This window comes from Pongo pygmaeus, chromosome 4 (assembly GCF_028885625.2).
Source record: "Pongo pygmaeus isolate AG05252 chromosome 4, NHGRI_mPonPyg2-v2.0_pri, whole genome shotgun sequence".
NCBI classification, from domain to species: Eukaryota; Metazoa; Chordata; class Mammalia; order Primates; family Hominidae; genus Pongo; species Pongo pygmaeus.
In genome coordinates this window covers 1,284,847-1,311,060 of record NC_072377.2, presented here as the reverse complement: position 1 = coordinate 1,311,060, position 26,214 = coordinate 1,284,847, and the positions used below count along the sequence as shown (strand labels likewise).

Below are 26,214 nucleotides of genomic sequence, written 5' to 3'. Positions count from 1 at the left end.
CACTTCCGGCAGGCGGCGGGGCCCGGAAGCGGCGCGCTGGGCCGGCGAATCCCGCGGCGCCAGGTCGGAGCGGGGCCGGAGCATGCGGGGCGGCCGGCGGTCTGCGGCGCGCGGCGCATTCGTTCCCCCGCGGCGGTGGCGGCGGCGCGCGGCGGCTCTCCAGTGAGCGGCGGAGCCCGGAGCGGCGGGCTGGGCGCCGGGCGGGCGGGGCCCGCGGCTGAGAGGCGGGCGGGCAGTGGGCGCCGGGCGCGGTGCGCGGGGCCGCCATGTGGAGCGGCCGCAGCTCCTTCACCAGCCTGGTGGTGGGCGTGTTCGTGGTCTACGTGGTGCACACCTGCTGGGTCATGTACGGCATCGTCTACACCCGCCCGTGCTCCGGCGACGCCAACTGCATCCAGCCCTACCTGGCGCGGCGGCCCAAGCTGCAGGTGAGCGTCCGCGGGGCCGGGGGCCGGGCGGGTTGGGGTGGGGGCCTCTCCTTCAGGCCCCAGACGCCGCTGTCCCTTCCCAGTTCGGAGCTGTGGCCGCGCGAGTCGAGATGGAACCTTTCCTGGTTCCCCAGCGGCCAGGTCTTCCGCCCTCCAGCTGGCCGTGGGATGCGAGTGCGTCCTGCCAGGGCCTGGCCGAGCTGGCTCTCGACGCCCCCTCCTTTCCAGCTGAGCGTGTACACCACGACGAGGTCCCACCTGGGTGCTGAGAACAACATCGACCTGGTCTTGAATGTGGAAGACTTTGATGTGGAGTCCAAATTTGAAAGGTATGGGCGTAGGACAAAATGCCAGTGAAAGGGAAAACATTACTCATGTTCAGATTGTTTAAAAGTTAGCTTTCTGTACATGACATGTTTATCTTAGAGAACTAGTCTTACCGAATGTCTTTAAGTGGTAGGATATCGTAACTGGAGGCCTATGCGTGGCCTGTAAACATTCAGCCTGGAAGGTGACAGGTGATGAATGTCGTTTAGGAAGTGGCTCTCAGCACAGTCTGATGGCAGTGGGATGTCCTGCACGGGGAGGCTCCGAAGGAGCAGGGGCCACGCTTGGTGAACCAGTGGAGAGCAGACAGCTCTGCAGTTTCACTACCGGGGCCAACTTGTCTTTTCCTGGTGGAAGTAGTTCGCTTAAGTTACTTGTGAGGGAAAAGGGATGAGGATGGAGGAAGTAATTTTGTAGAAAATCATAAATAAGTGACGTATAACGTTAAAATAGATCAATGTCCAAATATGTAGAGTACCTTAAAAATTACATCTGACATGGCCTAATTTTTTTTAATTGAATAAGTATAATTTTAAATATGATTTGCTTCTCACAAGTCGACAATTTCCCTTCATTGCTTGGGAGGTATCTGAGGAGAGAATAATGAAAGTTTGAGACTCATGCTGGACTCCACGCCCTCTGGGCGGCCAGCCCCTGTGGGTAGCTGGAGGCACTGGCAAGCCGGTTTCTGCCTGGCCTCTTTGGGCCTGTGACCTCAAGCCAGTTACTGCCCTCTCTCTGCCTCCATGAAAGAGAGGCCAGAAGTGCTGGCTTGGTCACCAGTCGGTTGTAGCTGCCCACACCTTTCAAAAATGTTCAGGATTCATCTGCACTGGGTTTAATTTCCCAGACATGAATACTTCCTCTTCCATGCCGGGCCCTGTACCAGTTACCAAGGACAGCTAGTGAGGTTTTCCATTTGACCTGGCACAGTGTCAGCCTGGAGGAAGTGGGGAGAATGAGCACTCTAACACAGCTCCCCCTCAAGTGTCTTGAAGTGCACATTCCACCAGAGATACACAGCCCTGCACCCCCTGCCTGAAGAGAGACACTTAAGATGTCCTGGTGGAGAGGTACTCTTTCCTGGGTAGTGAGGAGCCATAGATTCCTTTGTGTTTTTCATTACAACTTTGGCCGTAAGTTTTTTTTTGTTTTTTTTTTGAGATGGAGTCTTGCTCTGTTGCCAGGCTGGAATGCAGTGGCACAATCTCTGCTTACTGCAACCTCCGGCTCCCAGGTTCAAGCGATTATCCTGCCTTAGCCTCCAAAGTAGCTGAGACTACAGGCGCCCACCACCACGCCTGGCTAATTTTTTTATTTTTAGTAGAGACGGGGTTCACCATGTTGGCCAGGCTGGTCTCAAACTCCTGACCTCATGATCCGCCCGCCTCGGCCTCCCAAAGTGCTGGGATTACAGGCGTGAGCCGCCACACCTGGCCAACCATAAGATTTTTAAGGAGAGGCTGGGCACAGTGACTCATGCCTATAATCTCAGCAGTTTGGGAGGCTAAGGCGGGAGGATCACTTGAGCCCAGCAGTTCGAGACCAGCCTAGGCAATGTAACAAAACCCCATCTCTACAACAGTTTTCAAAGTTAGCCAGGCGTGGTGGCACGCCCACCTGTAGTCCCAGCTACTCGGGAGACTGAGGCGGGAGGTCACTTGAGCTCAGGAGGTTGAGGATGCAGTGAGCTATGATTGCACCCTGCACTTTCAGCCTGGTGACAACGAGACCTCGTCTCAAGAGACTTTTAAAGAGGAAGAAGAACTCATGTAACCATAAACAGGTGGAATGCGAGGTTTTTCCATGGGGCTGTAGTATGGACATCGGGCCCTGGTGTGCGGGTGAAGAGCCAGGCGCCTGGTCCGAGGCCTACAGTTGTAGCAGCTCAGTGGGCCTTTCCTCAGCTCGTGCTGGATGCCGCACAGTCAGGGCAGACAGGCTTGAAAGTCAGTCCTTTGTGGCTGATTATCTTTTTTATCTTTAAAACTACGGCACCCAAAAAAACTATCCACATTAAATTTCTGAGACTCCAGTAGTGTGGGCCGAGGCACCTGGAGCCCTCGCGGCTACTGCCCTTCCCTTCTGTCGCTTCGGAGTTGGGTGATTCAGTGTGTGTGGTCAGCTGGTATCCTGGCCAGGCCCAGAAGCTGCTTTCCATCTGGCTGCTTCAGCCCTGTGGCCTCAGGTGGGTCATTGACCTCTCAGCCTCCTGAGATGGAGGCAGAAAGTGCAAGCCGTTTTGCTTTCAGTTGTAGGCGCCCACACCTGTGCCGAGTTCTCAGGACACACACACACACACACACCCAGGACTCGTAAAGCCCCGGGCAAGTGGGTTTCATTTTTAGTACTTCTGAGCTAAAATTAGTTTATTGAAACAGCTTTGTAAAGGTATTTGAATAGTCTCTAAAGACACAGAATATAATATGTATGTAGTGGAAATCATTGTTCTGTTTCAGGACAGTTAATGTTTCTGTACCAAAGAAAACGAGAAACAATGGGACGCTGTATGCCTACATCTTCCTCCATCATGCTGGGGTCCTGCCGTGGCATGATGGGAAGCAGGTGCACCTGGTCAGTCCTCTGACCACCTACATGGTCCCCAAGCCGGAAGAAATCAACCTGCTCACTGGGGAGTCTGATACACAGGTGAGGGTCTTCATGGGTTACTGACAACAGGCTGTGCCTCCCCGTCAGAACGGACATGTCTTTCTCCACACAGGCGGGCGATGTCTAGGGCTCCAGTGACTTTGTTGGGAGTAAAGCCAAAAGCCATTGGAATGTTACTGGCGTGCATTTCTGACTTTCAGCTGAATCATATCCATGAGTTTGCAGACAAGTTTTATCTAGAATTAGGGGCAGTTGAAGTGATCGCTGGCATTCTTTATGCAGAGTCCCTCAGGGAGTGGGCCCTCTCAGTCTCTGGGGGCACCTACTGCACCTGGTGGGGTGGAGTGCTGGTCCTGCAGAGCTGGCCTGCAGCTTCTCACCAGGAGCTCTGGGATGAGAGCTGGGCTCATTCTGCATTCTGTGTAGGACTGGACTATTCCTAGATGTTTATTCTAAGAATGTAACTGGAGATTATGGAAAAGGTAGAGGTACAAGTTGTAGTTTGTACATCTGTAGAAAGGTGTATGCGCAAATAAAAACTGGAAGTCAATTAAGTGATCATGAACACAGGCCAAGGATAAAGCAAGGGAATTCTGACACCCACCTTTGTGTTGACTGGAAGGTGAGATAATTTACAAAACAAGGCGGGTGCAGTGGCTCATGCCTGTAATCCCAGCACTTTGGTGGGCTGAGGCAGGTGGATCACCTGAAGTCAGGAGTTCGAGACTAACCCGGCCAACATGGTGAAACCCTGTCTCTACTAAAAATACAAAACTTAGCTGGACGTGGTGGCACGTGCCTGTAATCCCAGCTACTCGGGAGGCTGAGGCAGGAGAATCGTTTGAACCCGGTGAGGTGAGATGATGCCACTGCATTCCAGCCTGGGCGACAGCGGGAGACTCTGCCTCAGAAAAATTTACAAAACAAGATGGCAGCTTTCCAGGAAGAGGCTGTGAAATTGTTCTGGAGAGAGAGAAAGAGAGGTGTCTCGGAGTTGATGTGGTTTTGAAAGCCCTGCCAACACCTGCTCCTGCCTCTCCCCAGTTTGCATCTGTCTCCTTAGGAACATCCCTCACCTGCCCCTCTCCATGTCCCCCTTATCTGGGGCCCGCATCCCTCCTCACCAGTGTCCTGAAAAGTTGGTGGGGTGATGGGTATGTCGCATGTAGCGCAGGTAGCCTCCCTTGCAGGTAGCAAATGTGAGGAGGTGTGGAAGACCATTTGTAATGTAAGTTATTGCTAAACTGTGTCTTTAGGTAGGAAAGGGATAAGGCGATAGTGTTTCCTAGAATGTATCAGATCTGAAACGAGCTAAGATTTCCATGTCAGTCAGTGTCCCTTTTAAGTTTAACTTCATTTAAGAGCCATGCATAATCCTCAGTGTATCTCCTCCTTTAGGCAGCTCCACATGCTTGGTTTTAGAAGCTGACTCCCTCTCACTCTCCTTACAGCCACAGGGCTGTGTGAGCTCTGGACTTGTACAGTCTTCTGCCAAGGTCAGGGGGCTCTCACCCTCTCAACTTCTGAGAAGTGGGCCCACTTAGTTTGAGGACCCCAAAAAAGGAATTGGTAAAGTCCGTGACCACATGTTGCAAAGCAGCACCCCCTGGCTTCTGTGAAGATAAGGATGGGGGGGTGTTTTGCGAGAGTCTGGGGGAATTGGCAGCTGTGGGGCTGCTGTGCCCTCTCTGCTGGGCTCTCCCCAGTTGTGCCCGTGCGTGGCCATGTGTTCACAGGTTAGGGTGCCGACCCTGCTGTCCGGGCACGGTTTTTCCATCTGCGTGGCCATCTGTTCACAGGTTAGGGTGCCGACCCTGCTGTCCGGGCGCGGTTTTTCCATCTGCGTGGCCATCTGTTCACAGGTTAGGGTGCCGACCCTGCTGTCCGGGCGCGGTTTTTCCATCTGCGTGGCCATCTGTTCACAGGTTAGGGTGCCGACCCTGCTGTCCGGGCGCGGTTTTTCCATCTGCGTGGCCATCTGTTCACAGGTTAGGGTGCCGACCCTGCTGTCCGGGCGCGGTTTTTCCATCTGCGTGGCCATGTGTTCACAGGTTAGGGTGCCGACCCTGCTGTCCGGGCGCGGTTTTTCCATCTGCGTGGCCATCTGTTCACAGGTTAGGGTGCCGACCCTGCTGTCCGGGCGCGGTTTTTCCATCTGCGTGGCCATGTGTTCACAGGTTAGGGTGCCGACCCTGCTGTCCGGGCGCGGTTTTTCCATCTGCGTGGCCATGTGTTCACAGGTTAGGGTGCCGACCCTGCTGTCCGGGCGCGGTTTTTCCATCTGCGTGGCCATGTGTTCACAGGTTAGGGTGCCGACCCTGCTGTCCGGGCGCGGTTTTTCCATCTGCGTGGCCATCTGTTCACAGGTTAGGGTGCCGACCCTGCTGTCCGGGCGCGGTTTTTCCATCTGCGTGGCCATCTGTTCACAGGTTAGGGTGCCGACCCTGCTGTCCGGGCGCGGTTTTTCCATCTGCGTGGCCATCTGTTCACAGGTTAGGGTGCCGACCCTGCTGTCCGGGCGCGGTTTTTCCATCTGCGTGGCCATCTGTTCACAGGTTAGGGTGCCGACCCTGCTGTCCGGGCGCGGTTTTTCCATCTGCGTGGCCATCTGTTCACAGGTTAGGGTGCCGACCCTGCTGTCCGGGCGCGGTTTTTCCATCTGCGTGGCCATCTGTTCACAGGTTAGGGTGCCGACCCTGCTGTCCGGGCGCGGTTTTTCCATCTGCGTGGCCATCTGTTCACAGGTTAGGGTGCCGACCCTGCTGTCCGGGCGCGGTTTTTCCATCTGCGTGGCCATCTGTTCACAGGTTAGGGTGCCGACCCTGCTGTCCGGGCGCGGTTTTTCCATCTGCGTGGCCATGTGTTCACAGGTTAGGGTGCCGACCCTGCTGTCCGGGCGCGGTTTTTCCATCTGCGTGGCCATCTGTTCACAGGTTAGGGTGCCGACCCTGCTGTCCGGGCGCGGTTTTTCCATCTGCGTGGCCATCTGTTCACAGGTTAGGGTGCCGACCCTGCTGTCCGGGCGCGGTTTTTCCATCTGCGTGGCCATCTGTTCACAGGTTAGGGTGCCGACCCTGCTGTCCGGGCGCGGTTTTTCCATCTGCGTGGCCATCTGTTCACAGGTTAGGGTGCCGACCCTGCTGTCCGGGCGCGGTTTTTCCATCTGCGTGGCCATCTGTTCACAGGTTAGGGTGCCGACCCTGCTGTCCGGGCGCGGTTTTTCCATCTGCGTGGCCATCTGTTCACAGGTTAGGGTGCCGACCCTGCTGTCCGGGCGCGGTTTTTCCATCTGCGTGGCCATCTGTTCACAGGTTAGGGTGCCGACCCTGCTGTCCGGGCGCGGTTTTTCCATCTGCGTGGCCATGTGTTCACAGGTTAGGGTGCCGACCCTGCTGTCCGGGCGCGGTTTTTCCATCTGCGTGGCCATCTGTTCACAGGTTAGGGTGCCGACCCTGCTGTCCGGGCGCGGTTTTTCCATCTGCGTGGCCATCTGTTCACAGGTTAGGGTGCCGACCCTGCTGTCCGGGCGCGGTTTTTCCATCTGCGTGGCCATCTGTTCACAGGTTAGGGTGCCGACCCTGCTGTCCGGGCGCGGTTTTTCCATCTGCGTGGCCATCTGTTCACAGGTTAGGGTGCCGACCCTGCTGTCCGGGCGCGGTTTTTCCATCTGCGTGGCCATCTGTTCACAGGTTAGGGTGCCGACCCTGCTGTCCCGGGCACAGTTTGCCTGTCTGCGTGGCCATTCTGTTCACAGGTTAGGGTGCTGACCCTGCTGTCCCGGGCATGGTTTTCTGTCCCAGCATTGGCCTCTGTTTTCCTCACTTAACAGCAGATCGAGGCAGAGAAGAAGCCGACGAGCGCCCTGGATGAGCCAGTGTCCCACTGGCGACCGCGGCTGGCACTCAATGTGATGGCGGACAACTTTGTCTTCGATGGGTCCTCCCTGCCTGCCGATGTGCATCGGTACATGAAGATGTAAGTGGGGCCCCAGAGCTGGAGCGCCAGAGGGAGGGTGCTGGGACCCTGGCTGGCCAGAACTCGCCAGTGGGCCACTCCTGCACCCTGGAGTCCCCTCTGTGGCGAGGCACTTGCTGCCCGGGCCTCCCAGCTCTTTCCCACTTCCTTGTTGAGGTTGTGCTGCTACCACAGGGCTGGAAGGGGGAAGAAAGGAATTCAAGCTGGAGCATCCTGCCCTTTGCTCCTGGCTGGCGAAGGCTTCCATGGAGAGAAAATGGAAGGCGCTGACAGGAACGGGTTGCTTTTCTCCCCTTGTGATTTTTTAACTTGGCTCATTTCGATTTACTTAAAAGTTAATGTTTAGATTATTTAGTATCACTTGCCATCAGTTAAATACAATAATTGGAATTCATGTGTTTGGCCACCTGAGCTCATCTCATGTCTCCCATGTGTTGGGGATCCCTCCCAACTCCTGCGCCACAGCTCCGCCTCCCAGGTGGCTGCAGGTGACTCGCCCTTCCAAGTGTAGCAGCCACATCGTGGGATTGCTCTGTGTCAGTGCGTCCTGGGATTGCGCCGTGTCAGTGCGCAGAGGGCCCTGGGCTCCGCTGTACGGCCGTGTCCCTGTAGTTCCCCCGCTCCTAGTGGCCATGGAGGCATTTTCCCACCTGTGGCCATCACTTCGTGGGGAGTGGGTCTCACAAGCGTGCATATTTGTCAGGCTCTCTGCTTCCATTTGGGGAGGCCGTGCCCTGGGGTCATTGTGACTAAGAAGCAGTTGAGGGTGGTGCTGCGGGCACTTCTCTGGGGTATACCCAGTGTCTGGATGTGTTGATTCATTGAAAGGTAAAAGCCTTGGTGCTGGTTTTGGAAAGTTGTGCTTTAATCCCAGGATTCAGCTGGGGAAGACCGTGCATTACCTGCCCATCCTGTTCATCGACCAGCTCAGCAACCGCGTGAAGGACCTGATGGTGAGTGACGCCTCTGCCCACCGGTTGTGCAGCTGGCAAGACACTGACCCCAAGACTGGCCCCGCAGCCCCAGCACCCTAATGGACAGGGCCATTGCTGACATTTGACACGGAGCTTTTACCCGTGCTGGGAAGCACTGCCTTCGAGTGTGCGAGGGCTGTGACGGGGGGCCCTGGTGGTGCGCTGGGTTTGCTGTTGGCTGGCCGCGGGGTCCTGCTGAGCCTCTGGATCGTCACTGGTGAAAGGCCCCTGAAAGATTATTTATGCAGCGTGTAGAGGGCAGCGCTTAGAGGGCAGGTGCATGAGTACTGTGTGAAATAGCGTCTGCGTGTGACCTCCTGGTGTACCATGTAGATTAATGCACAGTGTCCTGAGCAAACTCCTGCTTTCCCCGCCAGGGCTGGTCCTGCACAGCAGCCAGAGGAGTGGGTGACAGCCCTTCCTTGGAGCTGGAGCCCCCGGGGTGGCCCCTGGCAAGGCGGAAGGCCTGTGCGAAAAGAAGTGGCTGCTCTCTGGGCTCTGGCGCCTGCTCTGCCAGAGTTGCTTTGAGAGGAGATGAAATGTAGCCAACCTTTGGCCAGTATTGAGACTCATAGAAGCGGTTAATATTTAATGTCTCTTACTGCACATGAGGCACTGTGCTAAGCACTTTGTGAACCTTTCTATAATCGTGGTGCTGGGAGCTGTGGCGTTGTTTCACGGATGAGGTTATTTGGGGTTCAGAGGTGAACGCTCAGCTGGGGCCCTGCAGGATCGCCGCCCTGTCCTGCCCTGCCTCCCTGCGAGCTGTCGCTGTCACTCCGGACCACCCACTAGGAGCCGGCCACTTCCACTTAAGGCTTTCGGCAGCTCTGAGGCGGGCCCTTTCCCCTTTTTTGTTGATGAGGAAACTGAGTCCTGGGGAGAGCAGAGAGCTTGCTGGTGGTGGGTGCAGCTGGGAAACGGAGGAGCGGGCACCTGGCTGCTTTGATCTCTGCCCAGGCCCTGCTGCCTCCTGCTGACTGCGGCTCTCAGAACAGTCCGTCTGTACGGCTGTTCCCTCAGACCCCTCGTGGTCCCTAACATTCTGCCTCCTTCCCTTCTGGGGTCACTGATTGCTCCTATACAACCTGCAGGCTGGGGGCTGCGCAGGCAGTGGCTGGCGAGCAGGTCTGGCGCTCCAGCCTCTCCCTGAATAGTTTGTCTGTCGGCCCCTGCAATTCCAACCTCTTTCTCTGTTTGCTGGAGTTTGCTGGTGTGCTGCTGACAAACCTCAGGACAGCAAGTTCTGCTAAAATGCCCCATGCAGAGCTGTGTGAGCTGTGGCACCAGCTCGTGGTCACCTCTTGTGAAGCTTCATGCCGCTGACTCCTTGCAGGTATTCAGGAGACGGTGGACGGGGGCAGGTAGCTGCAGAAGGCTGCCCTGTGTGTCTGTCTGCAGATCTGTCTCGTTAGAGGCCCAGGGCAGGCTTTGCGGTGCAGCTGTGCCAGTGGTGGCCCGCGCTGCAGTAGTTATGGGGACACGTGTGCTGACGGCAGCTTTTCCCCCGAATCACAGCCTCTCTCATGTGTCGCTGTTGCTGTGTCTCACTTGGGGCCAGATTTGAGAGGTGCTGTCTTGAGAGAGGAAGCAGGCAGCTGGGATGCAGCAGGTGCAGGAAGTCGGCACCTTCTGTGGCTGGGCCCGGCACTGCCAGATGGAGGAGGCAGTGACACCCTTCGGACACGCTGGGCAGCTCGAGGGGTGCCTGGAGGCCACTGTCCACGTGCACTGATGCCACTTGGCTGCGGGGGGCGCCCTGACAGCTGCTCTCAGAACAACCTGGCACCTGCTGGTTGTGGCTCTGATTCCACCACACCCTGACACCAGCAGTGCCTGCCATGACAGGGCAGGTGGATTAGAGCACAGCCCTCGTTGGATGTTCCAGCACGTGGAGGGTGGCGCTTACCGAGTGTGGTCACTGTCCACGTGCTCTAGGGTGTGGGCTCACGCTTGTGAACCCGTTCCTCACCCTCCTACCTCAGCACCCTGGGACCTGGCCCGCAGCCTGTGTGCATGAGGCCCTGGCGGGCTGCAGGACTAAGCTCATGCTTCTGAGGCCTACACATCCACCCTACTGCCTGTGCTAGCTTTGCGTTCCAGAAGCTTTCTGTTGTCCCCATGGCCACCCCCTGCTCTGTGCCTTAGGCCCTGAGGGCACTTCGCCCATGTGCTGCAGGGCTGTGCTTGTCCCGTGGTCTCCAACTCTTAGGACGGGCCGGGGCTCTGCAGGCTAAGCTCAGCGCTGTATGCTGTGCCATGGATTCCTAGCAGATGGGTGGCAAGCACCACCTCTGGGGCACCAGGACTTGTGCGGCTTGAAATTGAAGGGGCACGTGCGGCAAAACAGACTAGACACTGCTGGTGCTGCTGAGCTCACAGGGTCCTGGCGGGGGTGGGACAGAAGGAGGGACTGGGGGACGCTTGCTGGGCCCAGTCATGGCTGACCTGGGGCCACACAGGGCTGGGAAGGGGGATGGCACGGTTGGCGAGGGCTGCCAGGAGGCTGGGCGCAAGGGTATGAGGGCAGGGCCCTCAGTGTGGCTTTCTTCATCAGGTCATAAACCGCTCCACCACCGAGCTGCCCCTCACCGTGTCCTACGACAAGGTCTCGCTGGGGCGGCTGCGCTTCTGGATCCACATGCAGGACGCCGTGTACTCCCTGCAGCAGTTTGGTATGTGCCGCACATGGCTGGCATCTGGGTGAGGCCGCCCTGGAGCCCCTCGGGCGTCCAAGCGCGAATCCTGACACAGGCTGGGGCCTCCACACCTCCTGCTGCAGATCCTCGCACAGACATTGAATCGGAGGCTCAGCAGCGCCTGCCTCACTTCTCTCCTTGGAGATGACCTGGTTGATTGTCTGGAAATTGGCTTTATTAAGAACATAATATGTGAAATGCTATGATTTTGGTCAAATGAACCTTAACTGTTGACGAGATTTATTTATTTTTTTTTTTGAGACAGAGTCTCGCTCTGTTGCCCAGGCTGGAGTGCAGTGGCTCAATCTCTGCTTATTGCAGCCTCCGCCCCCCAGATTCAAGCCATTCTTGTGCCTCAGTCCCCCCAGTAGCTAGGATTACAGGCGCGCGCCACCATGCCTGGCTAATTTTTGTATTTTTAGTAGAGATGGAGTTTCACCGTGTTCACCAGGCTGGTCTCGAACTCCTGACTTCAAGTGATCTGCCTGCCTGAGACTCCCAAAGTGCTGGGTTTACAGGCATGAGCCACTGCGCCCGGCCTAAATTTTTATATTGAAAACTGTATTTGTAATGTTAGGTAAGATTGACATTGCTTGTTTTATATTGTATGTTTTTTTTCTTTGACAGGGTTTTCAGAGAAAGATGCTGATGAGGTGAAAGGAATTTTTGTAGACACCAACTTGTACTTCCTGGCACTGACCTTCTTTGTCGCAGCGTTCCATGTGAGTCGTCCACCGGGGGGCTTGCCGCAGGCACTGGGGGGACTCCCTGGGTCCCGGGCCTCCTGCAGGGGCCCTGGACCTGGAGTTTGTGGGCGCCGTCCAGCCCTGTGGCCCTCAAGCGTCTGCTCCCATCACTCAGCAGCCAGCACGCCTGACACTTGGCGACCATTGTCCAAGTGGGCAGTTTCTCCCAGTTCTGAAAAGGGAGGGACCATAGAGCTCCGTCCACAGCCTTGGGGACTTGCGCTGTGCTGGCTTTGGGGACGATTTTGAAAAGGATCCAGGGTACTCTGAGCAATGTCCACACCAGTGACAGGAGTAGGTGCAGACATCTCACTCTCCCCTGCCCAGGCCCCGACCCCATGCAGAGCTGGGGCGGAGCTGGGCAGCCTCTGGCAGAAAGTACTTCTCTTGTATAAATTCTAACACACTGATTTTAAATGTAAAAAGTCAGTCCTGTGTGTATACAGTAGTTCCCCCTTACCCGATGTGTGTACAGTAGTCCCTCCTTATTCTCATCCGGTGTGTATATAGTAGTCCCACCTTATCCGGTGTGTATACAGCAGTCCTCCCTTATCCTCATCCGGTGTGTATACAGTAGTCCCCCCTTATCCTCATCCGGTGTGTATACAGTAGTCCCCCCTTATTCTCATCCGGTGTGTATACAGTAGTCTCCCCCTTATCCTCATCTGGTTTGTGCACAGTAGTCCCCCGTTATCCTCATCCGGTGTGTATACAGTAGTCCCTTCTTATCCGGTGTGTATACAGCAGTCCCCCCTTATCCTCATCCAGTGTGTATACAGTAGTCCTCCCTTATCCTCATCCAGTGTGTATACAGTAGTCCCTTATCCTCATCTGGTGTGTATACAGTAGTCCCCCCTTATCCTCATCCGGTGTGTATACAGTAGTCCCCCTTATCCTCATCCGGTGTGTATACAGTAGTCTCCCCTTATCGTCAGGGTATATGTTCAAAGACCTTCATTGGATGTCTGAAGCCAAAACCTAGAAAGACTGGTTTCTCCTGTAAATATATGTATTATATAATGGTTATGTTAAAGTTCAGTTTATAAATTAAGCACTTAGTAAGAGATTACCCACAGTAACTGGTAACAGAAACAGGACAGGACAGTGTGATAAAGTTACGTGGGTGTGGTCTCACTCTCAGAATATCTATCTCATCGCACTGCTCCGTGGTAACTGAAACCACAGACGGTAAACCATGGGTAAAGCAAGGCTGCTCTGCTGTTACTGTCGTTCGTGGAGCCGAGCTGCTAGGGAGAGCCATCCTTGTAGCTGTTGGGCTGGCCTGTGGTTAGGCAGCACCCAGGAGTGCGGCCGGCACTGGTTCTGAGTGCCTGGGAGTTTGGCTGCCAGTCAAGCTAAAACTTTCCAAAGCCGTACTGGAGAATTAAACGATTTTTATTAAAAGGTCAGTGTCTCTAAGGATGAGCTCATGCATGGTTAGGTTTTTTTAAGTTTTTTTTTTGGAGACAAGTCTCACTATGTTGCCCAGGCTGGTCTCAAACCCCTGGGCTTAGGCGGTCCTCCAGCCTTGGCCTTGCAGTAGCTGGGACCACAGGCATGGGCCACCATGCCCAGCCCTTGCGTTTTTAGCACAGTTGAGAGATGAGGCTGCCCTGAGTGGGCACAACCCGAGAGCAGGGGCACCCATCCAGGCCCACAATCCAGGGGAATTCAGAGCCTCCAATTGCCTGTGGGCCTTTCCAGCAATTCAAGTCAAAGATACATATTATTTCAGAAGTGCCCCGTGAAGCCCGCCTGGGCACTCTAGGTTCTGACGTGGCAGGCCGGGCGCGTAGAGGCATGGGTCCCGAGTGTAGACATCTATCCTGATGCGTCCTGAGGCTGAGCACACCTGCAGTCTCACGGTCACACATGAAGCCTCTATCTCTGTCTCACAGGAGATAGAAACAGCAGGAGATGTGAGTTGCTGTTGTGTGTGTTCTCTCTAGCTTCTCTTTGATTTCCTGGCCTTTAAAAATGACATCAGTTTCTGGAAGAAGAAGAAGAGCATGATTGGCATGTCCACCAAGGCAGGTAGGTGCCCCGAGCGTGGCCCTGCTTAGATGCTCTGCCCAGGGGGCGCTCACTGGAGCGTGCGGTAGAGGGCTGCTTGCCTCACTGCTGGCTGCAGACACAGCCCCGGGTGTGTGCTTGGCTCTTGAGAAGCCTCTGAGACCAGGCACCGTAAAGCCCAGGGAGCCGTTGCGGCAATTGTGGTGGGACCGTCGGAGGCTGCGCGGCTCAGGGCCTCCAGAGGCTGTGCGGCTTCGGGCCTGGCTGCGGACTCTGGCGTGCAGGGGGTCTGGGCCTGGGCTGTGGAGAGTGAGATGCATGGACCTCTCGAGCCTTCCCGGCTGCTCATGGGCGCTGAGCAGGGCTGGGGCCTCACATCCCCTGTCTTGGTTCCCTCGCCCCGTCCTCCCACCGGTGTTCCTTCCCCGACCAGCGCAGGCCTGCGCGTGTGGGGCCTGCCAGGTGATGGCAGTTGATAGGCCCGTGGTGCTGTGCCTGGCAGTGGCAGGCAGTGTGCAGCTGTTAGGGAGGGCAGTCAGGGACCCCTGAGGCCAGGCAGCCCAGGCAGGAGGCCTGCCAAGATCTGGGACCGGTGTTCCTGGCCAAGGGTGCCTGCCGTGGTTAAGGGGCCCAAGTGAGTGAGGGGTCCTCCTGACCTTGCAGGGGTGGAGGTTGTCACAGTGGGATGGGGAGCTGCAGTCTGGACAGGGGCAAGGGGTTGACGGGTGTGAGGAGGAGGAGTGGGGGGTCCTGTTGGTTAGGAGTGAGGAGCATTGGGCTTCAGTATCAGACCCAAACAAGTTGTTTTTCTCACATGGAAAAGACAGCCAAGCAGGTGGCCCTGGAAGCCTGGGGGCCCTGCCATGTTCTGTGTTGTTGTCTCCGAACCCTAATGCCTTTCCCAGCGTCCCGGGTTGGGGTGCCCATGGCCACTCTTTGTCCTGTGGCTCCGTGGATCTGGCTCCCCTGCCTGCCCTGGGGGCTTGTGGGAGGAGGAAGATGTGTTGGATAAGCCAGAGTGGTTCTTAAGGTACAGCTGGGGAGGAAACAAATCCAGACTTGAAAAGCCACGCGCTTATCACAGAACTGGCATAAGACCCGCCCGGAAGCAAAGCTGTGCTGGCCCCGTCATCCGACCTCTGCCCACGTTCCATGCTCATTTGCAAGTGTGGCTCAGACATGTATTTGTGGAGCTGGTGTGGGGCCAACTGTTCAGTTCAGGAGCCTTCAAAACACTTTCCTAGCTGCTAGATGCTTCATTGTTCTTTTTAAACGGGGTGACGTGGACTGGGGAGTATCTGGAGCTTCTTGGGCGTGGTGGGTTGGGATGGGGGACTGGGGGTATGTGTGTGACTTGGGGGGCACAGGTGGGGTCTGCCCTGCACCCCCTCCCAGCCCGACCATCCTATCCCCAGTGCTCTGGCGCTGCTTCAGCACCGTGGTCATCTTCCTGTTCCTGCTGGATGAGCAGACGAGCCTGCTGGTGCTGGTCCCGGCGGGCGTTGGAGCTGCCATTGAGGTGAGTCCCGGGCAGTGACCTGAACTGTCTGAGGTCCATGGGCCTCCACACACTCAGGAAAGGCTTTCAGCCCCGGGACATGAGACCTTCGTTGGAAGCCTGCGTGCTTGTTCCCGATGGCCTCAGTGTTCTGGAAGCTGTGGGATGTCAGGTAGCGGGTGTAAAGGCTTTGAACAAGTGGAGAGCAGGGAAATGGGTGTTCGGGTGGTATCAGCTCATGAGGCCCCGTCCACCAAGCAGAGAGTCCTGAGGCCCCGTCCACCAGGCAGAGAGTCCTCAGGCCCCGTCCACCAGGCAGAGAGTCCCCAGGCCCCGTCCACCAGGCAGAGAGTCCTCAGGCCCCGTCCACCAGGCAGAGAGTCCTGAGGCCCTGTCCACCAAGCAGAGTGTTTTCACTTGCTTGAGAAATCCCACCATGCGCAAAGCATTGGTGTAAACCGTGGGGCCTTGAGAGGCTCGTGCTGCGGCTGGAGATCTGAGCACAGCGGCCAGGTAGGCAGTGATGGAAATCACTCGGTGCCCTGTGGTCCAGCCCTAGTTGTTCTGGAGCTCAGAAAACCCAGCCAAAAGGGAGCCTCGTGGGGCAGGGCCAGCTTGGGAGCAAAACTTGAGGGGGGCGATGGCCTTCAGGGTGAGAGGGCCCAGACATCCGCCTAGCTCCTCCCTGAGCTCTGTGCCACCCCGGTGGGAGCCGGAGTCTGAGGGTCCCGCAGTTGGTGGCCCACCTGTGGGTGGGGGCCTGTGCGGCCGTCATGCCTGTAGAGGAGGAGCTGGATTAAATGTGCCTGTAGAGGAGCTGGATTAAATGTGCCTGTAGAGGAGGAGCTGGATGAAATGTGCCTGTAGAGGAGGAGCTGGATGAAATGTGCCTGTAGAGGAGGAGCTGGATTAAATGTGCCTGTTGAGGAGGAGCTGGATTAAATGTGCCAGTTGAGGAGGAGCTGGATTAAATGACGCTGGAGCACCACAGGCAGGGGCCCTCCATAGGTACGAGTCACAGTGCCATGCCCGGCTCGGGCACCAGTCCTGAGCTCCGTGGGTGATGCCTTCCAAGGATGCAGCCAGGAGGTGGCGGCTCTCAGAGCGGTCCCAAAACAGGCTCCAGGGCTGCCCGAGTGCCAGGCAGAAGGAGATGGGGGCTAATTTGGGTGCAGGCAGGGTGGTGTAAAGAACCGCACTCGCATGCTGGTTTTGTTGTCTGCTGGGCGGTGGCCGTGCAGCCCACCTGACCAGGTATACCTGCCGGGTGTGGGTTAGAGGCCCAGGTCCGGCCCCCACTGCTCTGGCCTGAGCTGTGGGAGGGACAGGAAGAGGACAGTGGGCTGGGCAGGGCCGTGGGCAGCGGGTCCTACCCGTTACTGTTTGGGTCATTCATTCGGGGGCTCCTGGCCTTGGAATATTAAAGGAACTATTTCCCGATTTCTCCCCTCAGCTGTGGAAAGTTAAGAAGGCATTGAAGATGACTATTCTTTGGAGAGGCCTGATGCCCGAATTTGAGGTAGGATTTAGTTGTAGTGGCTGAACCCCAAGCCTCTCTGAAGAGTGTGGTTTTGCCCCCTGCGCATGGAGTAAGGTGGCTATCTGCAGATGAGTCACTGCAGGCTTCTGTCAGGGGAGCCTCCGTGGTGGAGGCAGCGCTGGTTTCTGATCGCAGCCACTCTCTTTGCCTGAGGATTCCCCAGTCATATACCTAGTTCTGACCCTCTTCAGTGCAGATGGCAGCACTTCTGGGCCTGAGCCGGCCTCTGGGAGAAAGGATGCTGGCTGGCCAGCACGGGTGCTTCGTTTTGGCACCTTGCCCAGAGGCGCTCCCAAGGCTGGTGCTGACTGGGGTCCGTACAGTCCTGGCAATCCTCAAGTGAGTGAGCCCCTGCTCTGAGCTGGTGGCTGCCCCAGTGCCTGGGTGCTCATAAGGCCCCTAGGCAGATGAGGGCTGGGGCAGAGCTGGAGTTGAATCTCAGTGCCCACGGACGGACCTTGTTTGAGGCGGGGCCCTCAGCAGTCACAGGCTGAGATTTTCCATGCTGTGGGCAGGGGGTGGCAGAAAGCCCAGCAGATGCAGCGCACCCACTGTGTTCCACCTTGCCCCGTGGCTCCTGGCCGGCTGCTTCGGAGCAGTGTTGGCTGTGCCTGTGCACTCTGCAGTGTTCTCACTGAAGGAGTGGCACTGAAAACTGAGCCGCCTGAGCGAGGAACAGCAGTGAGGCTGCGTTGTCCCCGTCAGGCTTGCGGGACCCAGGGCCAGGGTGAGGCGGGAAGGATCCATGCAGATCCCTGTCCTCTGGGTCCTCTCCTCGCCCGGTAGGGACCTGAGCACCCTCTGTAGCGAGGCCTGGGTCAGCTCTGCAGCCATGTGTGACGCCCCTTAGTCACAGCTCAGCTGTGCCCAGATCCTCCCTGAGTCTATTAATATGACTGTGTTGAATTTCACAACAGTTTGGCACTTACAGCGAATCTGAGAGGAAAACCGAGGAGTACGATACTCAGGTAAGTCACGTGTGATTCAGGGCACGTGCATCCCAGGCAAATCCAACACTCTTGAAGACGGGGCTGTCACGGTCATTGCTCGGTGCGGAAGTCTCCTTGGAGTACGGGTCAGCCCGCCTTGAGCAGGGATCCCAAGAGCGAACACATAAAACCCAAATTTCTTACTGGGAAGGGCGGGGGCTCGCAGAGACTCATTTCCCAGTCCTTACAGGCACAGCCTGCCTGTGTCACCGTATAGTAGGGGTATTTTCATCGTTTGTAAGTCACATTCGCCAGGCAGCTGACGCAGGCCATGGTGTCTGCTGTGGTTGCTGGGAACGCACTTGCCGTCACCAGGGCCATGACGGCCGCAGCCGCACGGTGGCCTGGAGGAAGGGCCCCAGCAGCACAGGGCGCCACCTTTCCCCATTGCTGTCGGGGGAGCTGGAATTCTCAGTTCAAGTTAATAGAACATTTCTGCACAGGAATGATTTTAGTTTGGTTTAATCTTCACCAGCTTATATCTGACTTTCATGGAGTTATAAAGCTGAAATCAGAATAGATACAGCTGGTGATGTAACTACATCACTTAGTAGGCATTTTTTTCAGGTTTCTTTCCATTATGTTTATTGATCTGTTGTGGGTTGGTTGGTTTTGACCAACCAGAATTGATCTATTATTGTTAACTAGCGCCTGTAGTTACACCCGGGCTCTGGCGTGTGCAGTGCCTCCCGGGGCTGTGGCGAGTGCGCGATGTCCTGCCTGTGCCCCTCACGCCGCCCCCTGCAGGGCAGCCCTGCCACCCCGAGTGCTGTAGCTCGTTCTGTCTGTCCCTGTCGGGGTGAGCTCCGTGCAGTGTGTTTGCAGAGGCTTGGCGTTTGGGCCTCTAACTGGAAGCCATCTTTGTTCCCTGCAGGCCATGAAGTACTTGTCGTACCTGCTGTACCCGCTCTGTGTCGGGGGCGCTGTCTATTCACTCCTGAACATCAAATACAAGAGGTAGGAGGCCGCACACGCTTCACCTGCTGTGTCTTTCCCCTGAGAAAGCCATTTGGATGACTGAGCCAGAGCAGGGTGCAACTGGAGGGCAGACCCGGGGCCGGGGCACTTGGGCAAGCGCCTGGGAGGGGTCCTGCCCCTGCAGCCGCACACGGTGGGCTCTGGGCCTCAGTGTCCCCCCTGGTAAGGTGTAGCTGAGAGGACTGACTCTGGCCACCAGGCTTCATGCGAGGCTTGGGCCTGAGCTGAGAGGGGTCCTGGAGCCCCTGGCCTCTGCTGCCCAGGTGGGGTGCTGGCCCTGAGCCGAGAGGGGTCCCGGAGCCTCCAGCCTCTGCTGCCTGGACAGGGTGCTGGCCCTGAGCTGAGAGGGGTTCCGGAGCCCCCCACCTCTGCTGCCCAGGTAGGGTGCTGGCCGTGAGCCGAGAGGGGTCCTGGAGCCCCCGGCCTCTGCTGCCCAGGTGGGGTGCTGGCCCTGAGCCGAGAGGAGTCCTGGAGCCCCCGGCCTCTGCTGGCCTGGCGCGGGTGCTCAGCGCTGTCTCCAGCTTGAGAACCAGGCTCAGCACTGCTGCTCTTGGCTGCCGAGCTGCCGTGAGAGCACCTGGGTGTTTTCAGAGGATTTTTAATGAATTATTTTTCATCAATTTAATACAGATATTAAGCTATGCGAGAAATGAGTCTTCTCTTTTTTTTTCCGTTTCAGCTGGTACTCCTGGTTAATCAACAGTTTCGTCAACGGTGAGTCCATGTGCTTCCCTGCTTCAGTAATAGTGTTTACAGCAGACACCAATTTAATTGTTCTTGCATTGTAACCCATTGTGGCAGGCCCCCCTGTGATTTGAGGCTAATCCCTCCCCACCCTGTTCAGGCGCATGTGCGGTGCCCAGGGCTCCCCCCAGGCTGTGAGCAGATAAAGCCCTGCGTGGCTTCATGACAGTGACTGATTCTGAGAAACAGGTCCTTGTACAAGCGACGGAGAGCTTACACCAGATGTGGCTGCCCCTCCACGCCAGGCTGTGTGGTGCAGCCGCCTGGTACATGTGTCCATCGCTGATGAAAACGGCATTGTGTGGTGCATGACTGTTGTCTGTTTTCTTCATGGAAACAAGGAAACCTAAGCATTAAAACAACACCATCCACGTCTGGTTCCTTAGAGCAAATGGAAGCACCAGGCTCTGGTGCACGGCGCGCCCCCTCCTGCCGATGCAGTGTGGGGACCCTGCAGGACCCTGTGCTTGGGGCCACATGTCCTGGGAGGCCCGCCCACCCCCGCCTACCCCAGGTGGCACCTTCAGCTGCATGGGCTGCTGTGTCCATCCCCCAGCCCCACCAGACCAGCCCCGATCGCAGCTTTGTGGTCTCTTTGGGAAGTGGTCCCGTGAGCATTAAGGACGAGGGCCTGTCTGGTGTACAGCAGGTGGGTCCTGCACTGCCGTCCTCCCTGGTAGGAGTCCCACACCTGACCCCTGGGGCAGGACCTTGTGGGTCAAGAGGCCGTGTCCTCATAGCCCCAGGGTGCTCCAGTGCTCTCACTGACTTGACCCCGTGGGCAGCAGTTACACTGATTAATAAATAGAAGAGCTTTGCTCTCCAAAGTTGTCGTAGACTCTTGATAAACTTACCAGCCAGAAAGCTGCTTCACACCATGACAGACTCTGAAGTTGTCTGGACAGCAGACCTTGTTTTCTGCCCACTATGCATAGACATGGCACACCTCGTAAGTGCTGTCTGTGAGTAGACGTGGCAGCCCGGCCCTCCGCACCTCGTGAGTGCTGTCTGTGAGTAGACGTGGCAGCCCGGCCCTCCGCACCTCGTGAGTGCTGTCTGTCTTTCTGCAGGGGTCTATGCCTTCGGTTTCCTCTTCATGTTGCCCCAGCTCTTTGTGAACTACAAGGTAAGGCGGTGTGTGCTGCCCGCAGCCCGGCCCCCGTCTCCTGTGCTGCCCACAGCTGACCTGTGCCTGTCTTTCCTGTTTCAGTTGAAGTCAGTGGCACATTTGCCCTGGAAGGCTTTCACCTACAAGGTGAGTGTGACAGCTGGTGAGGAGTCACTTCTCACTGAGCAGAGCTTAAGCAAGGGCATCTTCCAGCCAACAGCATTACCGGGGCCATCTCTGCCCAGAGTGCATCTGCAGCTATCCCTTTCATTGAAAAATATTAAGGAGGCTCCTTTAAAAAAAAGCGAAGAGCTGTAGAGTAACTTCAGATCCTGAAAGACTGGGGTGCTTCTCTCACTTGTCACAGATTTGGTTTTCTTTTTCTTTTCTTTCTTTTTTTTTTAGTGTTTATGTTTCTTCTTAGCACATGTGTCAAGACACAGACCCCCTGTGGCCCAGTAACCAGTGCCTGGGGACAACGGATTCAGGCCTCCCAGGCAGGAATGGAAGCCCCCATGGGCCGTGGCCATTCCCCGCCGGCAGAGCTGTGGAGGCCCCCTTGGCTCCATGTGGGATTAGAAGTGCCTCAGCATTGCAGGCGGAGTTGAGTTAATGGGACATGATTTGCACTTTTCTGAAATCAATTACAAGCTCCCAGAGGAAAGGGCAATGCTCAGGCGGCTCTCCCCTTAGCTCTGTCTTGGGCGGCTCCAGCCTTGGCTCTGCCCTTGGCTCTCCCCTTGGCTGTGGTCTCGGGCGGCTCCAGCCTTGGCTCTCGCCTTGGCTCTCCTGTTGGCTGTGGTCTCGGGTGGCTCTGCCCTTGGCTCTGGTCTCGGGCCATTCTCTTTGGGTTCCCTGATGTGGGAGCCTGGGCGAGACCCGCAGTGTGTCGGGTGCCAGCGGCTGTGGGGAGCCCATGAGGGAACAGAGCGCCGTGTCTCCACTTGCCGGCTTTCTGCTCTTTTTGTTGTTGCTGTGAGGAGTTCCAGTTAGTTAGTTCCAAGTATCTGCCAAAAGCCGTTTGCTTGGTTAGGTTACCAAAAACAGTAGGATTCCAGCCCCAGCAACTGGAGTTCACCCTCCTCCTGTCTGGCCCTGCAGGCTTTCAACACCTTCATTGATGACGTTTTTGCCTTCATCATCACCATGCCCACGTCTCACCGGCTGGCCTGCTTCCGGGACGACGTGGTGTTTCTGGTCTACCTGTACCAGCGGTGGTGAGTGCGGCTGTGCATGCTCGGCTCTTGGTCCGTCTCAGCGGCGTGGCGCTGCTGCTAAACAGAATGATGGCTTTCACAGCACCCTGCGCCTGTTTATCCATTTGAGGGAAAAGATAATTTGCAGGTGGTGGTTTTTCCTGTCTTGCCTAAACTTGGGTTCCAGTTGCCCATGATATGTCCTGGCAAGAAACTGTTCTAGCTCTGTCTCCTCATTGTGCTTTAGAAATACTCGTTTCTGTGTGAATTATTGATTAGCTACTGAAAGCAAATTTCTCTCCTTAAGCTATTTACCTATTCACAGTCATTGCTATTGAGCAGAACAGAGACCGTAGCACGGCTAATCCATACTTGGCGCTAGCCTTGAAGTGTCCGGCTGGCAGTCCCGGGCCCAGGTCTCCAGCGTCGGGAACAGGCCCTGGGCCACTCTTGGGCTGTGTGTCCCTGCAGAGCAGAATGTCACTGGAGAGCTCGCTCACCTCAACATTGGCCACACCCCTTAAACCAGCCACCAGGGCCTCTGAAGACTACCTTGTGTTGGCCTCTCAGCTTGGCCTTCAGGTTGAAGGCTGACGGCTAAGGAAAAGGCTTTGTGGAATTTTCTAAACGCGGAGGCTCAGGCCCCACCCTGGGCCTCCTGCTTCCCCACCAGGGCTGACATCTGTCCTCTCTGTCAACATTTCTAAACACAGAAGCTCAGGCCCCACCCCGGGCCTCGGAATTTTCTAAATGCAGAAGCTCAGGCCCCACCCTGGGCCTCGGAATTTTCTAAACGCAGAGGCTCAGTCCCCACCCTGGGCCTCCCGCTTCCCTCCAGGGCTGACATCTGCCCTCTCAGTCAGCAAAAGCTCCCTCCAGCTGTGCTGTGCCAGGGTAGGAGCCAGGGATCTGGGGCTCCCCTCGGGAGGGTTGTATCTGGACCACTGCAAGCACTGCCCTCACCTCCAGTCCCGGCCCCAGGGCCTTGTCCAGGGGTGGAAGGAGTGTGTCACCCCCCAAGACCTGCTGCCAAGTGTCTCAGAGTCTCCTGGCTGTGTCTTTTCTCTGGCCCTCGAGGTCCCTCTTCCCATCTCCCTCCCCCCCGGCCAGGAGGCCACTGCTCACACACCATGGCTGTGACACTTCCCTGCACCCTTCCGAGGCCATGGCTCCCCTCAGGGCCTGGGGCCATCCTACTAGTGCAGGAGAGGGATCCTCTTCCCCCAGGCCGTCCTGGTGAGTCCTGCCTAGGTCCGGGGTGCCGGCCCTTGGGGAGCGCAGTGCTCCCGTCCCCGCCCTGTCTCCACACTCAGCCTCGCCAGGTGTTTCAGAGCCTCTGTGCCAGCCAGTGTGAGGCTGGCATTGTTCTGCCTGTTTTAACTCTTTGTTCGGGTGCAGTTGGCACATCCACACAGTGGCTCATGGCCGCCCTTGTCTAGCTCTACAGGCCTGGCCGCCGGCTGCCCACCCACCCTGTTGCTGTCTCATGCAACCCCTGCACTGGAGCTCCAGGTTGTGTGTCAGCGGGAAGGGCCATTTCACCATAAGCAACACTCACACTCACAACGGGGCTTGGTTCCTGTCCCTAGTTCACCATTCTCAGATCCCCCAGTTGGCCTCCTGCCCCCTGCAGAGCTTGAGGTTGTCCAAGCCATGGAGCCCCGGACGCTGCTGCGCGTGGTGTGGTTGTCACTCATCGGGGTTCTGTCTCAACTGTGAGCCCTTCAGGTGGCTCCCAAGTCCTCGCAGGTGCCCGGGGCGTGCCTGAAACTGTGCTATACTCAGGCTCTGTGTGTTTCTGGCTCCAGACCTGCAAACGGTGTTTGGCCGGGATCACAGGGCCCTTGGTGGGCAGCAGGTCCGTTTTTAAGCCGAAACCCTGTACTTCTGTTCACAGCCGTGTAGAGCTGCCCCTCACGCCACAGCTTCCTCATCCATACGTAGGGGTGATGTTGGCAAGGCCTCTGGGGCGCTCAGGCTCAAAGGCGGTGGCGGTGTCCTGCCAAGTGTTCATAGCTGATGAGACGCGGTCCCTGAACACGGCGGTTCCTGTTCTGATCACTCGAGTCTCCATGATTCCACAGTTCCCAGAAGGCAGCCAGTGCGGCCTCCGGGTCCTCCCTTCGGCCGTGGCAGCCGGTGCAGCCTCTGGGTCGTCCCTTCGGTCAAGCTTCCCTTTCCTTGAGAGCAGCGCACTGGCCTGGCCATGCAGAACAAAACACAACTCAGAAATCCCTCCTCAGCCCTTGGCAGTAAAACTTCTGAGGATTCAACTTTTTAGTTAATTTGCTCACTGTGGCAGCTCACTGAAAAGTAAATTGAGGATGCCAATTCCTCTTAGAAAAATAGCCCCTGCAGTGGGGTTTGCTGATGCGCTCATTTGTGTCGTTGCAGGCTTTATCCTGTGGATAAACGCAGAGTGAACGAGTTCGGGGAGTCCTACGAGGAGAAGGCCACGCGGGCGCCCCACACGGACTGAAGGCCGCCCAGGCTGCCGCCGGCCAAGTGCAACTTGAATTGTCAATGAGTATTTTTGGAAGCATTTGGTGGAATTCCTAGACATTGCATTTTCTGTGTTGCCAAAATCCCTTCGGACATTTCTCAGACATCTCCCAAGTTCCTGTCACGTCAGATTTGGAGCTGGTAGCGCTTACGATGCCCCCACGTGTGAACATCTGTCTTGGTCACAGAGCTGGGTGCTGCCGGTCACCTTGAGCTATGGTGGCTCCCGGCACACGAGTGTCCGGGGTTCGGCCATGTCCTCACGCTGGCAGGGGCGGGAGCCCTCGTGCTGGCAGGGGGGCTGTCGGATTTCCATTTCAGGTGGTTTTCTAAGTGCTCCTTATGTGAATTTCAAACACATATGGAATTCATTCCGCATGGACTCTGGGATCAAAGCCTCTTTCCTCTTTTGTTTGAGAGTGGGTTGTTTTAAAGCTTAATGTATGTTTCTATTTTAAAATAAATTTTTCTGGTTGTGGCATTTTTCTTGACCTGGTATAATGAAAGCATTTCAGATATTTGAGTTTAACCCTTTTCCAGAAAGTAATACATGATATGGATTTATTTATGCATTAAAAGAGCAAATTTAAAGAGCCCTTCCCAAGCCTTTGAGTCATGAGTGTTCTTAAATACGCAGCATCTCAGTTTCTTAAGACTAAATTACTGTACAGAGCCATGACCCGTCAGGTCAAGCCTATCTTGCCCTAGGTTGAGGCAGAGAGGGAGAAGTGGAATAGAAAGATGGGTGGAGAACTGCTGGACTCAGTGTGTAGTGAAATTTAATGTTTGTTGAAGTTAGTTTTTGTGGGGTTTGTTGTTCTCAGCTCACAGCAGCCTCCACCTCCCATGTTCACGCAATTGATCCTCTTGCCTCAGCCTCCTGAGTGGCTGCGACTACAAGTGTGTGCCACCACATCCAGCTTTTTTGTATTAATGTTTTTAGTAGAGATGTGGTTTTGCCATGTTGTCCAGGCTGGTCTCCAACTCCTGACCTCAAGTGATCGCCCGCCTCGGCGTTTTGAAGTGCTGGGGGTACAGGCATGAGCCACCACACCTGGCCTCTAAATATATAATCTTTTTTTATTCCTGGTCATTTCCTTGCTCTAAGTCTCCTTTGCCAAAAACATAGCTTTCATCCTCGTGTGTTTCTGGAACAGGCTTCTCTCTCATGGGCCTGGCCTCGCAGCTGAGGGGCTTCAGGAGCCCTGCTCAGAGCCGCAAGCCTGCAGGAGGCCTGTTGCATGTGTCTCCACGTAAATGGACGAGACACACCATTCCAGGATGCTCATTCAGGCTGAGAACCAAATCCAGATGCTCTCAGGCCATTCACAGATGACAGTGAAGTTTCTGTACACTTTGCTTTCTTTCGAATCAGATAAATCTTTTATAATTAAGGTGTTGTAAACTTCACTCCATTTGAGAGGAATGCACTGGGGCTTCAAGTTGTCATCTTTTAGTTTTATCATCTTTTAGTTTTATCCATTAAAATACGAAGATACCAGGAAAACAAATACGAATACACAGCCTACTGCGTTACTTAGTCGTGTGTTGTAAGTGGGGTCTGGAAGGGTGGCTGGGAGAGCGAGTGAACTGCTGGTTCCAGATGGGACGCACAGCACCTCAAGGGGCCTGGGGGGCACACGGGAGGCGGCTCCAGAGGCAGGGCAGATAGTGGGGACCCGCGGGCAAGTCAGCGGTGGGGGAAAGACAGGAGAAGGCATGAGGGGCTTCATTGGTGTGTGTGTGAAGGTCACGAGGTCACAGGGCCCTGCCCATCACAGGTGCGTCAGTGCGGGGAAGTTGAGGCATCAGGAACAGGAAGTTTTAAACGTTTACAATGGACCTTACCCACACAGGTCGTGCCTTTGCCTGTGGTGTCAGATTACT

The 26,214-nt window shown here is 56.2% G+C and overlaps 1 protein-coding gene across 3 annotated transcripts; it reads left to right on the top strand.

The window, feature by feature from the left end:
• On the top strand, positions 1 to 24,808 carry CLPTM1L (CLPTM1 like). 3 transcript variants are annotated; one of them, XM_054488592.2, is made up of 17 exons: positions 1 to 428; positions 657 to 757; positions 3,215 to 3,404; positions 7,195 to 7,340; positions 8,215 to 8,293; positions 10,872 to 10,989; positions 11,641 to 11,735; positions 13,709 to 13,793; positions 15,188 to 15,291; positions 16,724 to 16,789; positions 17,728 to 17,778; positions 18,674 to 18,756; positions 19,457 to 19,491; positions 20,592 to 20,647; positions 20,732 to 20,776; positions 21,731 to 21,846; positions 24,220 to 24,808. In XM_054488592.2, the coding sequence occupies exons 1-17, from the start codon at positions 267 to 269 to the stop codon at positions 24,302 to 24,304; spliced, it is 1,617 nt and encodes a 538-aa protein (XP_054344567.1). In that variant the 5' UTR covers positions 1 to 266; the 3' UTR covers positions 24,305 to 24,808. The 3 variants fall into 3 exon arrangements, with proteins under 3 accessions (XP_054344567.1, XP_054344568.1, XP_054344569.1); XM_054488593.2 differs by having other exon boundaries at positions 10 to 428; positions 7,198 to 7,340; XM_054488594.2 differs by having other exon boundaries at positions 11 to 428; positions 512 to 757.
• The last annotated feature ends 1,406 nt before the right edge of the window (positions 24,809 to 26,214 follow it).

What these genes read in the sequence shown, in the direction of transcription:
- CLPTM1L (XM_054488592.2), top strand. Translation starts at nt 267, where the DNA reads ATGTGGAGCGGCCGCAGCTCCTTCACCAGCCTGGTGGTGGGCGTGTTC. An exon ending in TCTTTGTCGCAGCGTTCCAT is followed by an intron (nt 11,736 to 13,708) that starts GTGAGTCGTCCA and finishes TGTTCTCTCTAG; the next exon opens with CTTCTCTTTGATTTCCTGGC. An exon ending in CTGAACATCAAATACAAGAG is followed by an intron (nt 18,757 to 19,456) that starts GTAGGAGGCCGC and finishes TTTCCGTTTCAG; the next exon opens with CTGGTACTCCTGGTTAATCA.